Genomic DNA, 17,606 nt, shown 5'->3' on the forward strand with positions numbered 1-17,606 from the left:
CCTGAAGGATGTTTTATCTAACCTGCTCTTAAAAATCCCAGTAGGTGGCTCCGTCATAAGCCATTAATTCCCAATTCTGAACCTTCGAGTTTCCAAAAAATTGTTGCGCACTGTGCCTGCCCATGAAACCTCCAAGCATCAAAATTAAGCTTAATTATCAGCATTGGATCTTTATTGCGCGCCGCGGCGGGCCGCCTTGCCGTGCCACCAGCCAAAAATTCCGCAGTGTTTGCCCTCACTCTGGTCTCCCCAAACCTTCCCTGCGGGACCCCAAGACTCAGATAACACTGAGTTTCACCACAAAGAAATAACCCCCCTGCCGCCCTTTTCTTTCCTTTACTTCCTCCCAGCGCTTCCCCTTCCTCTGGTTATCCTGGAAGCACTTACTATACTATACTCCTTGAATACAAAACAGAGAGCGGCAATTTACCTTCCCCCCTCCTCTTTTCCCCCCCCCAGTACTTTTCCCTGACATGACCGTAATCCTGCGCCCACAGCGGATTCTATCCCCTAGAGCACTCACCCTTAGAAAAGCAAAAATCAACAGGGTTTTAAAAAAGAAAAGCTTTTCATTAATTACAAAGAAAGAAAGGACATAAATATGGGTTTCTCTGCTTACAAGAAAGGAGGTAACATATACAGGTCATTGCCCTAAAGAAAAATGAATAACCAGCCTTATTCAAAAAGAAATACAATTTAACATTCCAGCAACCTAGACACATGTAAATACAAAAAACCAAAAACAATAAAAGCCTATTGTTTTTCTACCTTTGTACTCACAACTTGGAAACTGAAGATTAGAAACCTGGAGATAGAGATCACTCTCATAGCCGAGAGACAAACAAAAGACACAGACCCAAACATTCCCTCTCTGAGCTTTGAAAACTCCGGTTTCCTGATTGGTCCTCTGGTCAGGTGTTTGGTTCCCTTTGTTAACCCTTTACAGGTGAAAGAAACATTAACCCTTAGCTATCTGTTTATGACAGGTAGAGATTCCACAACCTCCCTAGGCAATTTATTCCAGTGCTTAACCACCCTGACAGTTATGAAGTTTTTCCTAATGTTCAACCTAAACCTCCTTGCTGCAATTTAAGCCCATTGCTCCTTGTCTTATCAGAGGTTAAGGAGAACAATTTTTCCCCTTCTTCCTTGTAACAACCTTTTATGTACTTGAAACTTTTATCATGTCCCCCACCCCTAGCTCCCTAGTCTTCTTTTCTCCAGACTAAACAAACCAAGTTTTTTTCAATCTTCCCTCATAGCTCATGTTTTTTAGACCTTTACTCATTTTTGTTGCTCTTCTTTGGACGTTCTCCAATTTGTCGTCGACTTTCCTGAAATGTGGTGCCCAGAACTGGACACTATACTCTAGCTGAGGCCTAATCAGTGCAGAGTAGAGCAGAAAAATTACTTCTTTTGTCTGGCTTACAACACTGCTGCCTAATGCATCCCACCATGATGTTTGCTATTTTTGCAACCATGTTACACTGTTGACTCATATTTAGCTGGTGGTCCACCATGACCCACAGATTCCTTCTGTAGTAACATAGTCCTCACTTATACAGGACACTTCATCTGAGGTTGTTAAAGCACTTTACAAACGTGAATTAATTGTTAGTCTCTGCAGAGAAGGTAAACCCTGTATGAAGAGAGAGAGAGAGACGGTGATGTGGCTGGTCTCAGATTATACAGCGCCAGAGCTGGGAGTAGAACCCAGGTATCCAGGCCCTGTTTTTGTGCAGCGCCTAGCGCTTTGGGCTCCTGATCCATTATTTGGGCACCTGGATGCTATGGTAATATAAAGAATAATTAACAATAATCTCTCTTCTGCTTTAGAAATGAAAGGGCACTGGCAATTAGTTTTAGGCACAGTTATGTTTTTTAAAATGCTTTTCAACAGAATAGAAATATTGTTAAGAATGTTCTACAATGTCAGTGAAAAAGAGGGTTCTGGTTGCACATGTCCTCCGGAAGGGTTGGGGACACCGTATGCTAAATCACTGTGGATCACACTAGAGGTTGGAGACCCCCAACTGTCGGGGGCAGTGTCAAACATTGTGTCAAGCACTGGACAAATACACAAAAGAGGGGAATCTTAGAACCTGCTATGAGGCAAAATAATGATTACAGGCAAGGAGCAGTTCTAGAAGGGATGTGGTAGAGGGTATAAGAAGTGATGACTGGGCTGGAGATGGTGGGGAGGTACTCACTATCGTCTGTCATGAGAACAAGGGTCAGCAATTCCAGTGAAAGATAACAAATGGAAAATTGAATAAAAGAAATAGTTTATGTAATTAACTTGTGGAACTCATTGCTACAAGGGAACATTGAGATCAGGAGCTTAGTAGGATTAAGAAAAACTACTGGACGTGCATATGGATAATAGAGCATCCATAAATACGACTTTACTGATGGGAAGTGTGTCTGTGTTGTGGGAGGTGCCAAGCAGTCAGGTCATTCCCTGTTTGCCCAGCAGGTAGTTTCTTGTGCCTTCTGCTGAAGCATCTGGCCCTGACCACTTCTGGAGACAGAACACTGGCCTAACCAGACCATGGGTTTGATTGAGTGTGATGGCTTCTCTGTTCGTGAGATACTGCAGTTATTTGTAACGACTGTATTATACACTAGCCATGAGCTCGGCGAGATTGATCAGTCATTCGGGTAGTAGGTAATATTTGGTGCTTAACCCTTGTCTGGAGCTAGAGAGCCAGAAGGTGAAGCTGACCTGTCTGTTGTTGCTGTCTGACACAAATTAAACATGTTGAAAATGATGGACAGGAAGTGGGAGCTGAGTAGCCCAGTGAACAGGTGTTCTTCAGGACATTGTTAAAAGGACCCAGTGCTCAGGAGGGGATGGACCTGGTTCTGTTTGGGGCTTGAGCACCCCACTTGTCTACTTGCCTCTGGTGAACGTGAGGGTCCTACATCAGCAGCGTCTGCAGAACTTAAGCTTTCATTGTCGGAAAATCAACCTGTTTCTAGCTCTTACAATTATGAAGAGCTTTTAGAGTGTGACTGATAAGGTGAGATCTGCTTGAGCCTGCAGCCAGCCAGCCACAGTGCCTCTGCTACTGCTCAAGGCTCTCCTAAGCAGTGGCAGAGTAAAATGAAACAGGGTGTGGTCAGTTGCATTGATGCTAACTAGAACCAGTGGGCATGCTCCTGCTGCTTCCTGGAAAAGCTCTGAGCAGCATCAAGGCCAGCCAGGTGTTTCAGTTAACCACGGACTCACAGACAACACACAAATGACTGCTGGTGAAGGCAGAGTAGCAGAGAACTTTCCTTCCAGGAGCCAAAAGGCTCTGATGCTTGGTTTGAGGGGTCAGGGGAGTGATACAGAGATTCTCTTTCACAGTCATATCTCTGGGATGGACAAGCTTAAAATGGATTAGGTGTGCACTGTCCAGGGGCTGCGTCAACGGATGGATCCAGTCGCAAGCTCCAGAGACAGCCAGTGGGAATCCCAGTATGCTCCCCTTTCCCAGAAAAAAAGAGATACTGGTTTTCTCACCAAGGCATTGCCTGTGGGCACCTCGTTCATGTTTGTCCTGGGTCTGTCTGGAAGGCTTACTCCTTTGCTTTGTAGTTGGCCGTGGTCAGGACTCTAATCCCATCTCTGACACTGCCATCCTTTGTGCCTTGGGTGTCCCAGGTCCACCCATCTACAAAGTGGGGACAATGCCCCTGGGAAGGTTGTGGGGCTGGTAGTGAGGATTAGTGAATCTCTGCAAAGTGCTCTATAAACACCGAGCTCTGCAGTCTAATCTGCATACGTTCTAGTCTACTGGATCATTCTGCTCCTGAATTTTCCCCCAAGGGCGCAGGCAGACAGAGACGGCTCTTTTGTTTGTGCCAACAATAGAACAAATGTTGGCTTTCTGAAAGGTCAGTGGCACTCCCGGTGGTGATTAGCCCAGCATGTGCTGGGTGAGGTGCTGTGTGCGGAAATGGAGCTCTCCCTGCTGCTCTGGAATGAAGCTCCCTGCAATCTGGGAGTAGGTGAATGTGCTCGCTCGGATCTGCTGCTTCCCTTCCCCCAGCCTGCCTGAGCCTGCCCCTTTGCAGGCCTGGCAATCTCAATGTTGTGCTTTCCTGTAGCTGCAGCTCTGTGCTGGGTGGGCTCAGAACTGCTGGCGAGCTGTTCTGGGTGAAGGGCTTGACAATTTGGGGGTGTGGCCCTGTTGGTGGGGGTGGGGTTTCAGGGACACAGCCCCAATATAATGAGTCGGTGTCTGATCCAGGCAGTGAATAAGAATTAAAGGCAGCTCTGGAGACATGGGGCTGGAATCACCAGTGCAGTGTAAGCAAAGCCCTGGGGTTCAAAAGCCCTTTCAGTGACAGCACTGAAATCTCCTGCATCTCTGCTTTTCCAGAGCAGGGTTTTAGACTATTCCAGGACAAACTGAGTGAAAAATTGGCTCTTGCTGGGGGCTGGACTTCTGGGAGGGCTGCTGGGGGAGCAGCTTTGTCAGTTGATTCTAATGAATAGACAGCGCTTCTACGGGGCTGGGTTTTCTCTGCTGTTTGAGTTTTAGGGTAGCTCTAGTAATGACATCCAACAGGACCAGAAATGGGAGATTCTGACTCTCATCTGGGTCAGGTAAATGCAAACACTGGTGCTTGGAATATGAATGGCCTGAGAGAATTGGGAATGGATTATGGAGCCTTTCATCTCCAGGCCATGAGATCTAAGCCAGCCCCGAGTAATGGTGGAAGGTGGTTATACACTGACTGTTTGGTGGGGTGGCCTCCATCCAGACAAATGGCTGCAATTTAAACACTTTACTGGCATCTCAGCAGAGCCCAGGGATAAGTCGGAAATCGTCTTTTGCCTGTATAGGGGGCTGGTGCACTTGCGGTCTGTGCTGCACTTGCTCTGTGGATATTCAGAGTCTGTGATGTGTGAATCCAGCACCTTTTGCTTGCATGAAACTGCCAGTAAGAGAGAAAACAATGGTGGGGAAGGTGGGGCTGCGAGGGTTTCCTAGGCACGGCCGTCATGGGCTCGGCCAGGTCTCCCTTTCACCATCCTGCTGGTGCCATTGATTTATCCTGAAAGCTCACTGCCAACAGCTAAGAAGCAGGTAATGCTACTGGTTCCCAAGACAGTGCCAAGTGCTGCACCCACTCCAGGTGCCTGGGAGCTCTTTGGAACCATATTGAAATCTTGCTCTGGTGTCTCAGTGCTGAGCTCCTTCCTGGCAGACAGGAGCGGAGAGGCCCCATCTCTGGCTTGTGAGGGTCAGGAAAGTTTTCCTTATTGTCAGAGGGTCTCCTAGCCCGAGCTCCTGGACTCTAGAACTTCATTGCTTTCTTAAGCCAGGCTTTACAGGCAGAAGCTGCACTGGCTTAAGTTAAATCATTTTAAAAAGCAAATGACTTAAAATCACAGAATATCAGGGTTGGAAGGGACCTCAGGAGGTATCTAGTCCAACCCCCTGCTCAAAGCAGGACCAATCCCCAGACAGATTTTTGCCCCAGATCCCTAAATGGCCCCCTCAAGGATTGAACTCATAAGCCTGAATTGTCCCTGAAAGTGACAGTGCTGTTGGAAAGAAGCACAGTGTGCACAGATGCTGAGGAAGCTCCTCTCACCGTCAGCCCTCTGCTGAGGCGGCTTGTCCTGATCCGTGGCCTCCTTGCCGTTCCAGCCCTGTGCTCCCTTGCAGCTCTGCTGGTGCACCTATGCCATGCAGGTGTTTTCCTGTCCTCCCCATACTGCTGCAATAGGCCAGGCTATTAGTGCTGTAATTATCCTCCCTCTTCCCCTCCACCGCAGAAATAACCAAGCCTAATGCCATCTCCTCTGCATGGTCCATTGAGGCTTCAGGCGCCCCCAGGCCTAACCTGCCATCGCTGAGTTGGGAATGATCTGCCTGAGGAGTAACTGGCTTGGCTGGAGGTCCCCCAGTGTGTGGTGTAGGGAAGGGACGATGTGGTTACTGCAGGATTAACCCAGTGTCATTGGCAAGGCCAGTGTCACCCCACCTTCCACCCAGGGGAGGCAGTGCTGTCTGCCAGTGACCCTGCAGGATCACTGGGCCCCTGCAGGAGGGGAGCAGCAGGCTGCCCATTTGGTCTGGAAGAGAATGGGCTTGTACATGGGGAGTCCTAAGAAGGCTTGTCCCCAGTGACTGTGCTTGGTGAGGAATGAGCTGGGAATTTCCATTTTGTGCCCTGTGTTTGACTGCCTGCTGTCATTAGGGATACTTTCCGTTCAGCCTATCCAGTTGTGGCAGGGAAAGGGTGATTGGCTTTTCCTGGGGGGCCTGGAGCTCTGGTTGCTTGGTGTAGCCATGGTTTCCGTTGCTTGGTGGCAGTAGGCAGGGCTGATGCAGGGATAGGATGCTGGCTGCGTAGGTCTGCCTTTGGCCAGTGGGAAAGGAGCATTTTCTACAGGAGACAACCCAAGAATGATTCCTTCTGGAAATAGCAGCATGATGGCTACTACTAGCCAACAGTGCCCTCCTTTAGAGGGGCAGCCCCCACTGTCCTTGCTTTGTGGGGCTGCCAGTGGTAGGTTCCTGGGGCCATGCCTTGCATACAGGCACTGTGCTCCTGAATTCGCTGCCTGGTGTCTTTCAGGCCTGCTTCACAGGTCTTGCACCTGTATTGTCTCTGTTTGCTCGGGAGATGTGCATCTTGCTTTCATGAGGCTCCTGGGGGACAGCAGGCTAGTGTGAGAACATACAGTGCGTTCCCAGTACATGGGGTGCAGGCCTAACACCATACCTTACACCCTACTGCAGGGAGCTGAGAATTTCTGACTTCTCCTATCAGCCCTCCAACTCTGGGCACCCACCTCTGGTGAGCTGGAAGCCCCACTCTTATTTATTTACCTAGAGTGCTGTCAGAGGGACAAATGGCTTTTTTTTTCCCCTCTGTGCAGAAGCTCAGAGGAGGCCAAGAAAGGGAGGGGAGGGCTCCAGGGATGCCAGGTGTCTGGCAGGTTCCAATGCTCCCTTTTTTAAATAGTAGTACTAGGATGAAAACTCAAAAGCTGGCACTCAGGTTCCTGGGGCTTGCTTGTTACTCCTTCCCCTGCCCCCCAACATAACTAGATTAAAAGCCCTGAGCTGTCTCTAGTGGGCACCTGCTGTGTCACAATGGGAGGCTTGTCGGAGTTCCCAGGTGGCTGCCACGCTGTGCAGGTAGCTAGGACCTTACCAAAGCTTAATGCACAGCATTGTAGAGCAGAGACACTGACAGCAGGCTTACCTTACTTTCACTCCAGCAGAGTTCTGAGATGTTGGAGAAACCTCATCCTCTGGCCGAGGGCATGCCAGACAGGCCTGGCTGCACTTCAAAGTGCTGCTGCGGGAGCACTGCCGCGGCAGCGCTTTGAAGTGCGAGTGTAGTCGCAGCGCCAGTGCTGGGAGAGAGCTCTCCCAGCGCTGCACGTACTCCACATCCTGATGGGGTTTAGCTTATAGCGCTGGGAGCCGCACTGCAGCACTGTTTACACTGGCGCTTTACAGCGCTGTATCTTGCAGCGCTCAGGGGTGTGTTTTTTCACACCCCTAAGCGAGAAAGTTGCAGCGCTGTGAAGCATCAGTGTAGCCAAGGCCTACAGTTACCTGGTGAGTTGTGGAGAAGCCAGCTCTGGTGTCAGGCACACAAACACTGGGCGGGTCAGAATCCACAAAGCCCTCCCTGGAGCTGTCACTCTCCTGCCCCCCTCTGCTGCACTGAGTTTCATTCCTTTTTCTTTCGCTGGCATCAGACTAATGTGCTTGTCTCCTATCACCGGCGCTTCATTGTGGAGCCGAAGCCATGGTCCAGCGGCACTGAAGCAGCCTGGAGTGACAGTCAAACAGCAGCAGGTGCCAACACTTGCCTCTCAAGTGCCCTAGCATGAGAACTTTGCAGTGACCTTGTCTTCTCTGCCTGGGGGCATGGGCACGCATGCACTCAGGGAGCGTTCTGTAGAGCATAGGTAGTCCTGAAGCATGCTCTCCCAGCGCGGCATGCCCTGGGTAATACGTGGTGGGGTAGAGAGAGAGCACTGCTGCACCCAGTGTAAGAAATTGGGTCAGATTAGACCAGTTTTCAGTAGGTGCCAGTCCCAGTGGGTCTGCTAGCTGGATTTCTCACTAGCATGCTGCAGGCAGTGACAGATTCCGGGCATAAATACAGCCAATCAGAACACTCTACATCAAACCCGAATCAGCAAGCCCCAGTGCAAACACATCGTCTTGTCTTTAGCTGCCTTCCTGTTTGATTTCTTAATGCAAGTTCTTTTTCATAACAGGAGTGAGATTCTCTGGGTAGCATATTGTTGGGTGAGGACTGTGCTTCTCAGGAGGCTCCTAGCTGCTGTAGGTAGATGTGTAACGCTATGTGGAGAGGATGGGCAGGGTACATGGTCAAGCACTCAAACGTCAAGAAGTGCCAGTGGCAAAGTCAACAGTGTACCCTTAACTCTACCCCCTTATGTCTCGTTACCACTGCTTCCCAAATACTGCAATATAACATAGACATGTGTCTTGCCTTCGCCTTGCGGAGGGAGCTCTAGTCCTAGCTTTCATTTTGTGCGCTCACATTTTGCTCAGTGTCACAGTGTGCTAGCCAGCCGTAGATTTAGACTGCGTGCTAAGGTCTTCTCTATATAACTCAGGGACAGTATTTTAATAGTGTACACTGCAGTCTGGCTGGTCAGCAAGCACCAGGCTCTTTGTGCTCAGAGCCAGTGGCAGGATCAGGCTCTAGTCAGCAACTCTTTAATCAACATCCACTGTCACCTTCTAGTCTGAGCTCAGAGAATGAGCTTGCAGCTTCGTAGTTGGGTGGGCTGTATGTGGCAGCACATTTTCACCAGTAGTCTGCCATGTTGTACTTAATGTGTAATGTTGTGTAAGAATTGTTTACTCTGTGCTTGTCACTTAAATGACTTTAATGGACACTGTTTGACATACACACAGGAGTTCACTGTACTGCAAATTGCTGCACCCAAGCTTGTAGATAAAACGGCATGATACCTTTGTATTTTATTTGAGAAACTGTATGACTGAGTAATCACAGACTCTGCTGTAATGCATAATGGTGCATGCAAAGGGGCAGAGTTAGGGTTATATGTTCAGCCTTATCTTTGACATCTCCTGACAATTATTATTCAACGCTTGTAATGCAGTAGCACCTAAAGGTCATGACCAGGTTGGGTACCATTGTGCCAGGAGCTGTACAGATGTGATGGTCCCTTAGCAGAGTACTCACCAAGTTCTCCACACTGCTTGATGTGAGATTTTTTTAAATCCCCTGATATAGAGGTACTCAGCAGGACCCCTCGGACTGGCCTAACTCTCGCACTTGGGGATGGCACAGGAGAGAGCTCCTCTCCTACAAGCCTGGTACAACTTCTCCCTTGCAAAGGGCACTGTGGCAGCAAAGAAACTTTTTTATTTATTTTTTTTTTTTTGCTGCAGGGAGCTGAGTTCTAGTCAATCAATCCTGGTTTCATGCTCTCCCTCGTGCTTCCCCCACTTCCCCCTCCTGGAGTTCTGCAGCCTCACTGAAATGCACAGCCTCCCAGGATTCTGCTGCCTGCTTTCTTGCCCAAACTCCATCCTCTCTGTTCCCAGCTGGGACCTCTTTCATTTCAGTATTGCTCTCTGTAGTCTTAAGGCTCTGCATGGGCTTCCGCCAGCCAGCCTCTGAGGACAAGTCTCTCCCTTCCCCCCTGCTTTCCTTGCTCACTCTTCATTGAGGACAACCCTCTTCTGCGTCTGCACGTGCATCCTACTGGAGGTGCAAGAGCCTTCTCCTCGGCATCTCCTACCATCTGGAACAGCCTCCCTGTGCATCTCTTGGAAACTCTCTCCTATTTTCTCCCCTCCACAAATGTTTAAAAACACCTTCGTTGTGTAAACCTCTTCCTGTATCTCCCCTCCTGCTACTGCCTTAAAAACAGATGCCCTAGAGACCATGTCTTCACCCTGCCGTTTTCTGTAATGTATCTGCCATGCTTCCGTGCTGTCTGAACTCATGCTGGGAAGTGGGGAGGTTTGGTCAGGAGAGTTTACCTCCTCACGGGAATTCCATAGGTTTTTGAGGCTGGGGGGTGGAGGGGGTGACCTCTGAGGCCCAAACAGACGAGGAGGTGTTATGCTGTTTGTTGACAAGCAGCAAATGGCAGTGATGAGTCAGAAATGAAGCTGAGCCTGTTAGTGTCATGGTCCAGACTAAGTGAAGGGTAGAATGGGAACAAACTGACTCAGCGGTGAGCGCAGACGTGTGAGAGAAGAAAATGTTTATAGCATTTGGGGATGCGAGGAGAATGGTAACTTCTCTGCAGCTCTTCTTCCCCCCCGCACCCCTGTGCTGTGGTACAGTCCCGTGAAGCCAGTTGCTTAAATCAGTTGTTCTAATCCAAGACATGGGAAGTGGGGTGGTGTCTTTGGAGACCTAGTGACCAAGTGCTTGGAGAGCTGGTTTGGGGGCCTGTCCCTTGTGCTGTTGACTGGCCCTTGGGCTGAGGGTGACCCATAGCCCAGCCCTGCTCCAGTTCCAATATGCTTTTCTCTCTTTTCCAGGCACTCCATCAGTTGTATTACGACCCAAATATTGAGAACAAAAATCTGGCTCAGAAATGGCTGATGCAGGCACAGGTCTCACCCCAGGCATGGCACTTCAGCTGGCTCCTCCTCAATCTGGACAAGGTGCCAGAGATCCAGTACTTTGGGGCCAGCGCTCTCCACATCAAGATCTCGCGCTACTGGAACGACATCCCTGCCAACCAGTACGAGAGCCTCAAGTCACAACTCTTCAGCCAGATCACCCGCTTTGCCAGTGGCTCCAAGATAGTGCTTACCCGGCTCTGTGTGGCGCTGGCCTCGCTGGCACTCAGCATGATGCCTGACGCCTGGCCCTGTGCTGTGGCGGACATGGTACGCATGTTCCAGGCAGAGGACTCCAATGTGGATGGACGGGCACGCTGCCTGGCACTCCTGGAACTGCTGACAGTACTGCCTGAGGAGTTCCAGACTAGCCGCCTGCCTCAGTACCGCAAGGGGCAGGTACGCAGCGTGCTGGCCCAGGAGTGCGGCTCTGTCTTCCCTTTGCTGGAGCAGCTGCTGCAGCAGCAGGACTCCCCGGGTTTCATCAAGCAGAAGGTACTGAAGTGTTTCTCCAGCTGGGTGCAGCTGGAGATCCCGCTAATGGACTGCGAGAACCTGATCCAGGCAGCCTTCACCTCCCTGCAGGACCCGGACCTCTTTGACACGGCTGTGGAGGCCATCGTCAATGCCATTTCCCAGCCGGATGCCCAGAGGTGAGAGCGGCATTCCACATTCCTTGCTCAGGCTGTGTCATTTGAGCCTGTTTGCCTGCAGTGATGGCCTGGTCCCCTTGGATATGAGAGTGGAGGGGAAGCCTCGGGATTCTGGCTCACTGAGCTGGCTGCAGATGGACGGATGATGGTGATGGTGCATGTGGGCATAGGAGACTGGGAGAGGGGAAGAGAAGCCCTGGTCTTGAGGGTTTCAGTGCGATGCTAGTCTGTCTTGGTGACTTCTTCCCCTGCCTTACCCACAGACCCAGGAGGTCAGGGCTGCCAGCTCTCTACATACATGTTACTGCTCCTGTCCATCTGTGACGGCGCTGCCCATGAGAGCCAGCTGAGGTCACTCAGGGTGAACTGCAAACAAAACGGGGCAGACAAACCCCAAACGCTGGTGGTTATTCCAATACTTAGATTTACCAACCAGCACAAAACAACTTCTATAGTACCTCACTGGTCACTTAGAAGTCCAAACAACGCAGTTCCCTTAAAGTGCCCAGCCTCAGGCCTCCGTCCAGACACACACCTGTCAAATATATGATGATGATTCCTGAAAATCTTACCTCATCATATAAAAGAAAAGATTCTTCCGATCCCAAAGGATCAGCCACGCACCCAGGTCCAATTATAACTTAGATCTTACCCAAAATACATGTTATAGCCAATTCTTATTAACTAAGCTAAAATTTATTAGAAAAGAAAAGAGAGTGAGTGTTGGTTGAAAGATCAATATACAGACAGACTTGAATTCAATTCTTGAGGTTCAGATACATAGTAGAGGTGAGCTTGTAGTAGCCAAAAGTCCTTTTAGAAATAGTCCATAGGTTATAGTCCAATGTCCATATTCAGGGTGGCTCCAGTGAATGACTGGGGATCTCAGTCTTGTGGCTTAAGGTTTCCCCCTCTTGAAACCCAAAGCAGATCTGAGTTGAAGAAGGATCGTGTCTGAGGGTTCTTATACATTTCCAGCAGCCTTTCGGCCTGAGAAAACAATAGGCTTAACTCCTTCTTCTTCCAGACATCCTGGCAATTAGTACAGGGTAATTAATCCATCAAACAGTTCAGATACAGGTTACCCCAACCTTCAGAGAAACACACAGACAATAACACTATTTCACTCAAGTATCATCTTAAATGCTAATATTCCTTTTTTGATCTTTGAATTAAAACTATAGCAATAGACAAGACTTGTTTGCTTACATCTCAAGACCTGAGCAAACACCTCCCCTTCTACCCCTAACAATGCAGACTTGCATTTCAAAGCTCTGTTCATTTACATAGCTTTCAAACCAGTTCTTAAGGTTCACCCATGGGTCAGGTCAGTCGGTGAGGTGAGTTAATTAACCCTTTGTGGCCCTGTCACCTTTCAATGAGATATTATATTATACTCGTAACGTCACACCATCCCACTGCAGGCTGCCCAGACGCCCGCATGCTGAGCTGGCTCAGGCTGGAGAAGGGGGACATGGTTAGCCATTTAGTCTCCCTAGTGACTGGAGAGCAGGGCCTTGAACGCCATGGGTGCTGTTCAGAGGCCCCTTGCCACTGACCCATGAGCTCTTCTGCAGACTCCTGCTCTATCTGGGGCTCTCTCTGAGGGGCAGCAGCTGCCAGCTCTCAGTTCTCTGAAGAGCCCTCTAGAAGTAGATGCTACGCAGCTCTGCCCTTCTTCTCTCCTGCAGATAGGGTTTCCTGTTGTCTCGGTGTCTGAGGAATGAAACACCTGGCTGAGAAACAGATGGCTCAGCTCAGTCCAGGGAGACGCTGCTCGGCTGCACTACAGACACTGGGCAGCCAAAGAGCATATTTCATGTAGGCTTGTCTCCTCTCTCTGCGTCCCTAGCTTCTTTGTACATCCAAGGTGTGTCAATTCCCCTTTGATCTTGGCTGTGACTCTCCCTGGAGAGCAGAGCCGTGAGACAGCAAAGGCCCCCTCGGACCATGGCTCCTGAGCCCCTAATTAGGCCATATCTGAGCAGCAGCCGTCCTCCAGATTGTGGCACTGATGCCCACAAAATGAAGAGTACATGGGTCTCATCGGTCACGTTCCCGCTTCATTGTTTAGGACCTCTCCCCACTTTCCCTGAGAGGAGAAGGGCTGAATTAGGGATCTGGGTGAGCTAGGTCCTGCTGTGCATCAAGCTATGACTCTTCCACAGGAGTCTGAACAACTGCTAGGAATCCCAGTGTTGGTGCATATGCTGATTCTAAGGGCAGAGGTTGCTGAAGTCAAGGCCATGGTTCACTGGGTCCTCTAAGATACAGGTGCTGCTTATGGAGACTAAAGATCCCAACATACATTGTAGCCTGATTGATTGGATCGTGATGGAGCATTGCTTCCTGGAAGCTGTAGTCTCCTTTACCAGTGGGAAGTGGCCTCAAGGCTGGGACTAGAACGCAGGAGTTCCTGGTTCCCAGCCTCATACTTGGTCTGCTGGACTCGGCACTCTGACCTGTCCCCCCTGGAGCAGGCAGGGACTCTAATTCTCCTCTCCCATGGTGTGCAGGGATGAGGATACCCAGGCTCTGGGTGCACTGAGTGTATGTTATCACCTACGAATGTGTAAAGCACCTTGCACTGAACACTATGGAACGAGCGCAAACCTGACCCTCCAGTTCAGTGTGCATTGTTCTAGGGCAGCCGGGGCTGGAAAACAGAGATGAGACGTGTCGTCAGCACAGACTCGGTGTCAGGCACTGCGCAGCACAGATCTCCAGGGGGAGGGAATACCACCAGAGGGGCAACATGAGGCATGAGGCCTTGCTCTGAGACATTGTTCTGAGCTGGCAGCTACTCAGGAGAGGGATTGTCTTTAGGTCTTTACACAGTACTGAGTGCGCAGTCAATAAGGTGTGATAATGAATGGTGGGGGGCTGTTGGGGCAGATCCTGATGCGACAGCTGTAAATGTAAAATGGGGAGGTGTTAGTGCTGCTAATACAGCACCTCATGCTGTCAGTCAGCAGACAAATATCATTCTGTTTGAGCTGTGCATTGTGGGGAGGTAGGTCAGTGTTATCCCTGCTCTGTGGATAAGGGAGCTGAAGTGCTCAGGGGATTATGTGACCACAGTGACAGTAGCAAAGGACCCATATCAGGATGTGCCAAGGTGGCAGGTCCCAACATTGGGGCTGGATGGTGGGAGTCCACTCCCCTTCTCTCCACCTGCTGTTTCCATCTGTCTGGCCTGCCAGGATGCATGAACCTGGGGCCTGAGTGCTCCTCCTTGGTGATGGCGGGTGTTGGGTCTGAGCTGCTGCTGCTGCTGACACCATAGCAGGTGCTCTGTCCGTAGGCTGTAGGTCTGTGGACCGTTGACAGTAGCCTCGGTGCATTACCGTTTGTCTTAGTCCAGCAGCCAGTTTCCTCTGCTCACTTTAAGCTGCTGTCCTGCCCCTCCCCCTCCCCCTCCTCCTGTCCTGGTTATTTTATCATGCTGGTCGCTCTTATGGCCCGAGGACACTGAGATCCATCAGCTTCCTGCCTGGGATTCACAGCCACCTCCCTGCTTCCCTGCGTCCCTATGTCTTATAGAACCAGAGCAGGCTAGTGGATGTCTGCTCCTTTGAGGTATGCCTATGCTGCAATTAGGCACCTGCGGCTGGCCTGTGCCAGCGGGCTTGGCCTAAGGGGATGTTTAATCGTGGTGTAGACATTCGGGCTTGTATGGAACCCTTGCACCTCACAGGATCCTAGAGCTCAGGCTCCACTCTGAGCCTGAACACCTACATGGCAATTAAACAGCCCCTTAGCCTGAGCCCCCCGAGCCTAAGTCAGCTGGCAGGGGCCAGCAGTGGGTGGGTGGGTGTTTGCAGCATAGACATAACCAATGTGTCCCTCACCCCCATCGTTTGTTCTGTGGGAAACCAACCAGCCATCCCTGTCATCTCTCTCACCTACAGGAACATCTGCCTGCTGGTTAGGTGTGACTCCCCACTGCCTTTCTCCCTGTGTCTAGCTTTGGCAACATAGGAGAGACCTGAGGTTCCCTAGAATGGACTCCATTGGCTTTGGGAGGGGACAGGGTGTGTGGATGGGGATATCTGACAGTATCCTGGGGCCAACCAGTGTTTCCTCTTGTAACTCCTCCTTCACTGCATCCCTGGGCTCCTTGCGGCACTCTGAGCCGGCAGAGTCACCATGAGCAGCAGGCACACGGTGCTGATCCACCCTGGCTTTGCCCTGCTTGTTTCTTCTTCCTGGATGTGCTCAGCCCCACCCACTCCTGTCTGTGTCGCTCAGCGGTGAGAGGAACCGCAGCCCATCCATTTCTCCCAAAAGCCTCCAGGGAGTCTCCTGACCTTTTTGTCTGTCTGGCTCTTTCCACATCCATCTCTGAGGTTCCTGCTGCTGCTCAGCCTCATTCCTCCCTGCTCTTTGTTCTTGCAGGTGCCTAGCTCTGGCGCCTGTGCTGCTTGTGCACCCTCCCTGCCTCCCATCGTGGAGCTGCAGGCAGAGACCATCCTTAGTGTTCCTCCACTGACCTGGACCTTGATCGAGTGACAGACTCCACACAGTGAGTCAGTCACCTCCCCAAGGAGGGCTGGTTCTGGCCTCCTGGGAAGTAGGAACTCTGAAAAAGATTTGGGGATTGTGGTGGACAATCTGCTCCTGGGAGAATTCTACAGCACTGTGCATGTGCAGAATTTATGTCCCCCACAAATTTCTTTGCTTCTCTGAAGAAAAATGACTTTCTGATGGGGAAGCAAAGGGAAGTCACGAGCAGTCATGTGACCTTCCCCAGCAGTATGTTTTGGGTGCCCATAGCAGCCGGCAGAGAGAGAAATCACAGTAGGGCAGGGGTAGAGACTGGGGAAGACCTGGCTGATGGCTCCTATCCTCTGCCAGGCTCAGCTGCTAGTCCTGGCTGGGCTGGGGTGGACAGGAGTTCCTCTTCCCTGGCACGGCATCCAGGGCAGATCCGCCCCCCAGATTTCCCCCACAGCTGTAGGAAGCTCTGTAAACTCCCCCACCCCCTGACTTTCTGCACCTATCACTCGTCAGCTGCAGCGGAAGGGATCACTGTACGGAGAGCTGCTCTCCCATCTGACCAACAGCCGTGCATCCAGATCCCCTCATACGCAGACCCTCCTGCGGTGCCTAACACCTCCTTGACAAACCCCATTCCCCCTGGACTTAGACCTCTTCGATGAGCCACCGGCACCTGGATCCCCATGCCGCCAAGTGCCAGCCAGCTGCATCTAGATTGCCATCTCACTGAGCCATGTGCCCCCCCGCACACCCAGACCTCGCCTGCTGAGCTCTATCCCCCTACACACCCAGACCCCCCTGCAGAATGCTCTCAACCCACACCTGGATCCCTCAGTATTTGCTGGACTGAGCCTGCCTGCCTGCCCACACCTGGAGCACACTGGGGTGTTTCTGGGGCAGTCCCAGTCCTTGCACTGTCTGGGTTGGGTGCAGCCTCAGCACTGAGTCCGTGTCCTGGGGGGCACTGCAGGGTGATCTCCCACCTCAGTGCAACCAGTAGCCTGTGCTCGCCAGTGCCATGCTGGAGCCGCCACATTTATTTGACAAATAAAATTAGCAGAATTTTAAGATATTGTGTGCAGAATTTTGTGTGTATGTAGAATTTTTAATTGTTTGGCGCGGAATGCCCTCAGGAGTAACAGTCAGCAGAACATGAACTTCCAGTTCTCGACCTGTGATCACAATGGTCCTTTCTGGCTTTGGAATCTGTGACTGTATTAATCTGTTTCTACTCTTCCTTCTCTGTCCCCTGACCACTCCCTCTCTCCCGTTGACTGTGCTCCCCACGTTTCAATGGCTTTCAGAGGCGCTCCCACCCCATCTCCCTCAGAGTCCCTTCCATCCCTTCCCTCCTCAGCCTGCTTCACTGAGATAATCTATGACCAGGCGACCCTTTGAAGTTCATTTTTAATTCTGATAAGGTGCTGTCAGCATGGAGCTCATCTGATGGGATCTCCCTTTGGCTCACGCTATGGAATCGGCATGGAATGTAGCTTGTCACTGGGCAAGGAGAATCTCCCAGCCTGTGTTCTCCTGGAGTCTGGGACCCTCTGCCCCCTGGCATCTCTGCAGTGCTGATGGCAAGCCACAGGTCCCTGGAACCTTAGCTGAAATGACCACTCGATACTGTGATGTTATGAGTGTAATATAATATCTCATTGAAAAGTGTCAGGGCTAGAAAGAGTTAATTACCTCACAGACTGACCTGACTTGTGGCTGAACTTTAGAGACTTGTTAGGAAAATATGTAAATGAATAGAGCTTTGAAATGCAAGTCTGCATTGTTAGAGGTAGAAGGGGAGGTGTTTGCTCAGGTCTCGGGATGTAAGCAAACAAGTCTT

General features: G+C 50.7%; 1 protein-coding gene across 1 annotated transcript in view; it reads left to right on the plus strand.

Annotated features, from left to right (window-relative positions):
• The window catches only part of IPO13 (importin 13), a 51,699-nt gene that overhangs the window by 999 nt on the left and 33,094 nt on the right, over positions 1-17,606 (plus strand). Inside the window, exon 2 of the mRNA XM_075068260.1 lies at positions 10,530-11,266. Coding sequence (XP_074924361.1) covers positions 10,530-11,266 — 737 coding nt within the window. The remainder of the gene's footprint in view (positions 1-10,529; positions 11,267-17,606) is intronic.

Source organism: Chelonoidis abingdonii, chromosome 7 (assembly GCF_003597395.2).
Source record: "Chelonoidis abingdonii isolate Lonesome George chromosome 7, CheloAbing_2.0, whole genome shotgun sequence".
NCBI lineage: Eukaryota > Metazoa > Chordata > Testudines > Testudinidae > Chelonoidis > Chelonoidis abingdonii.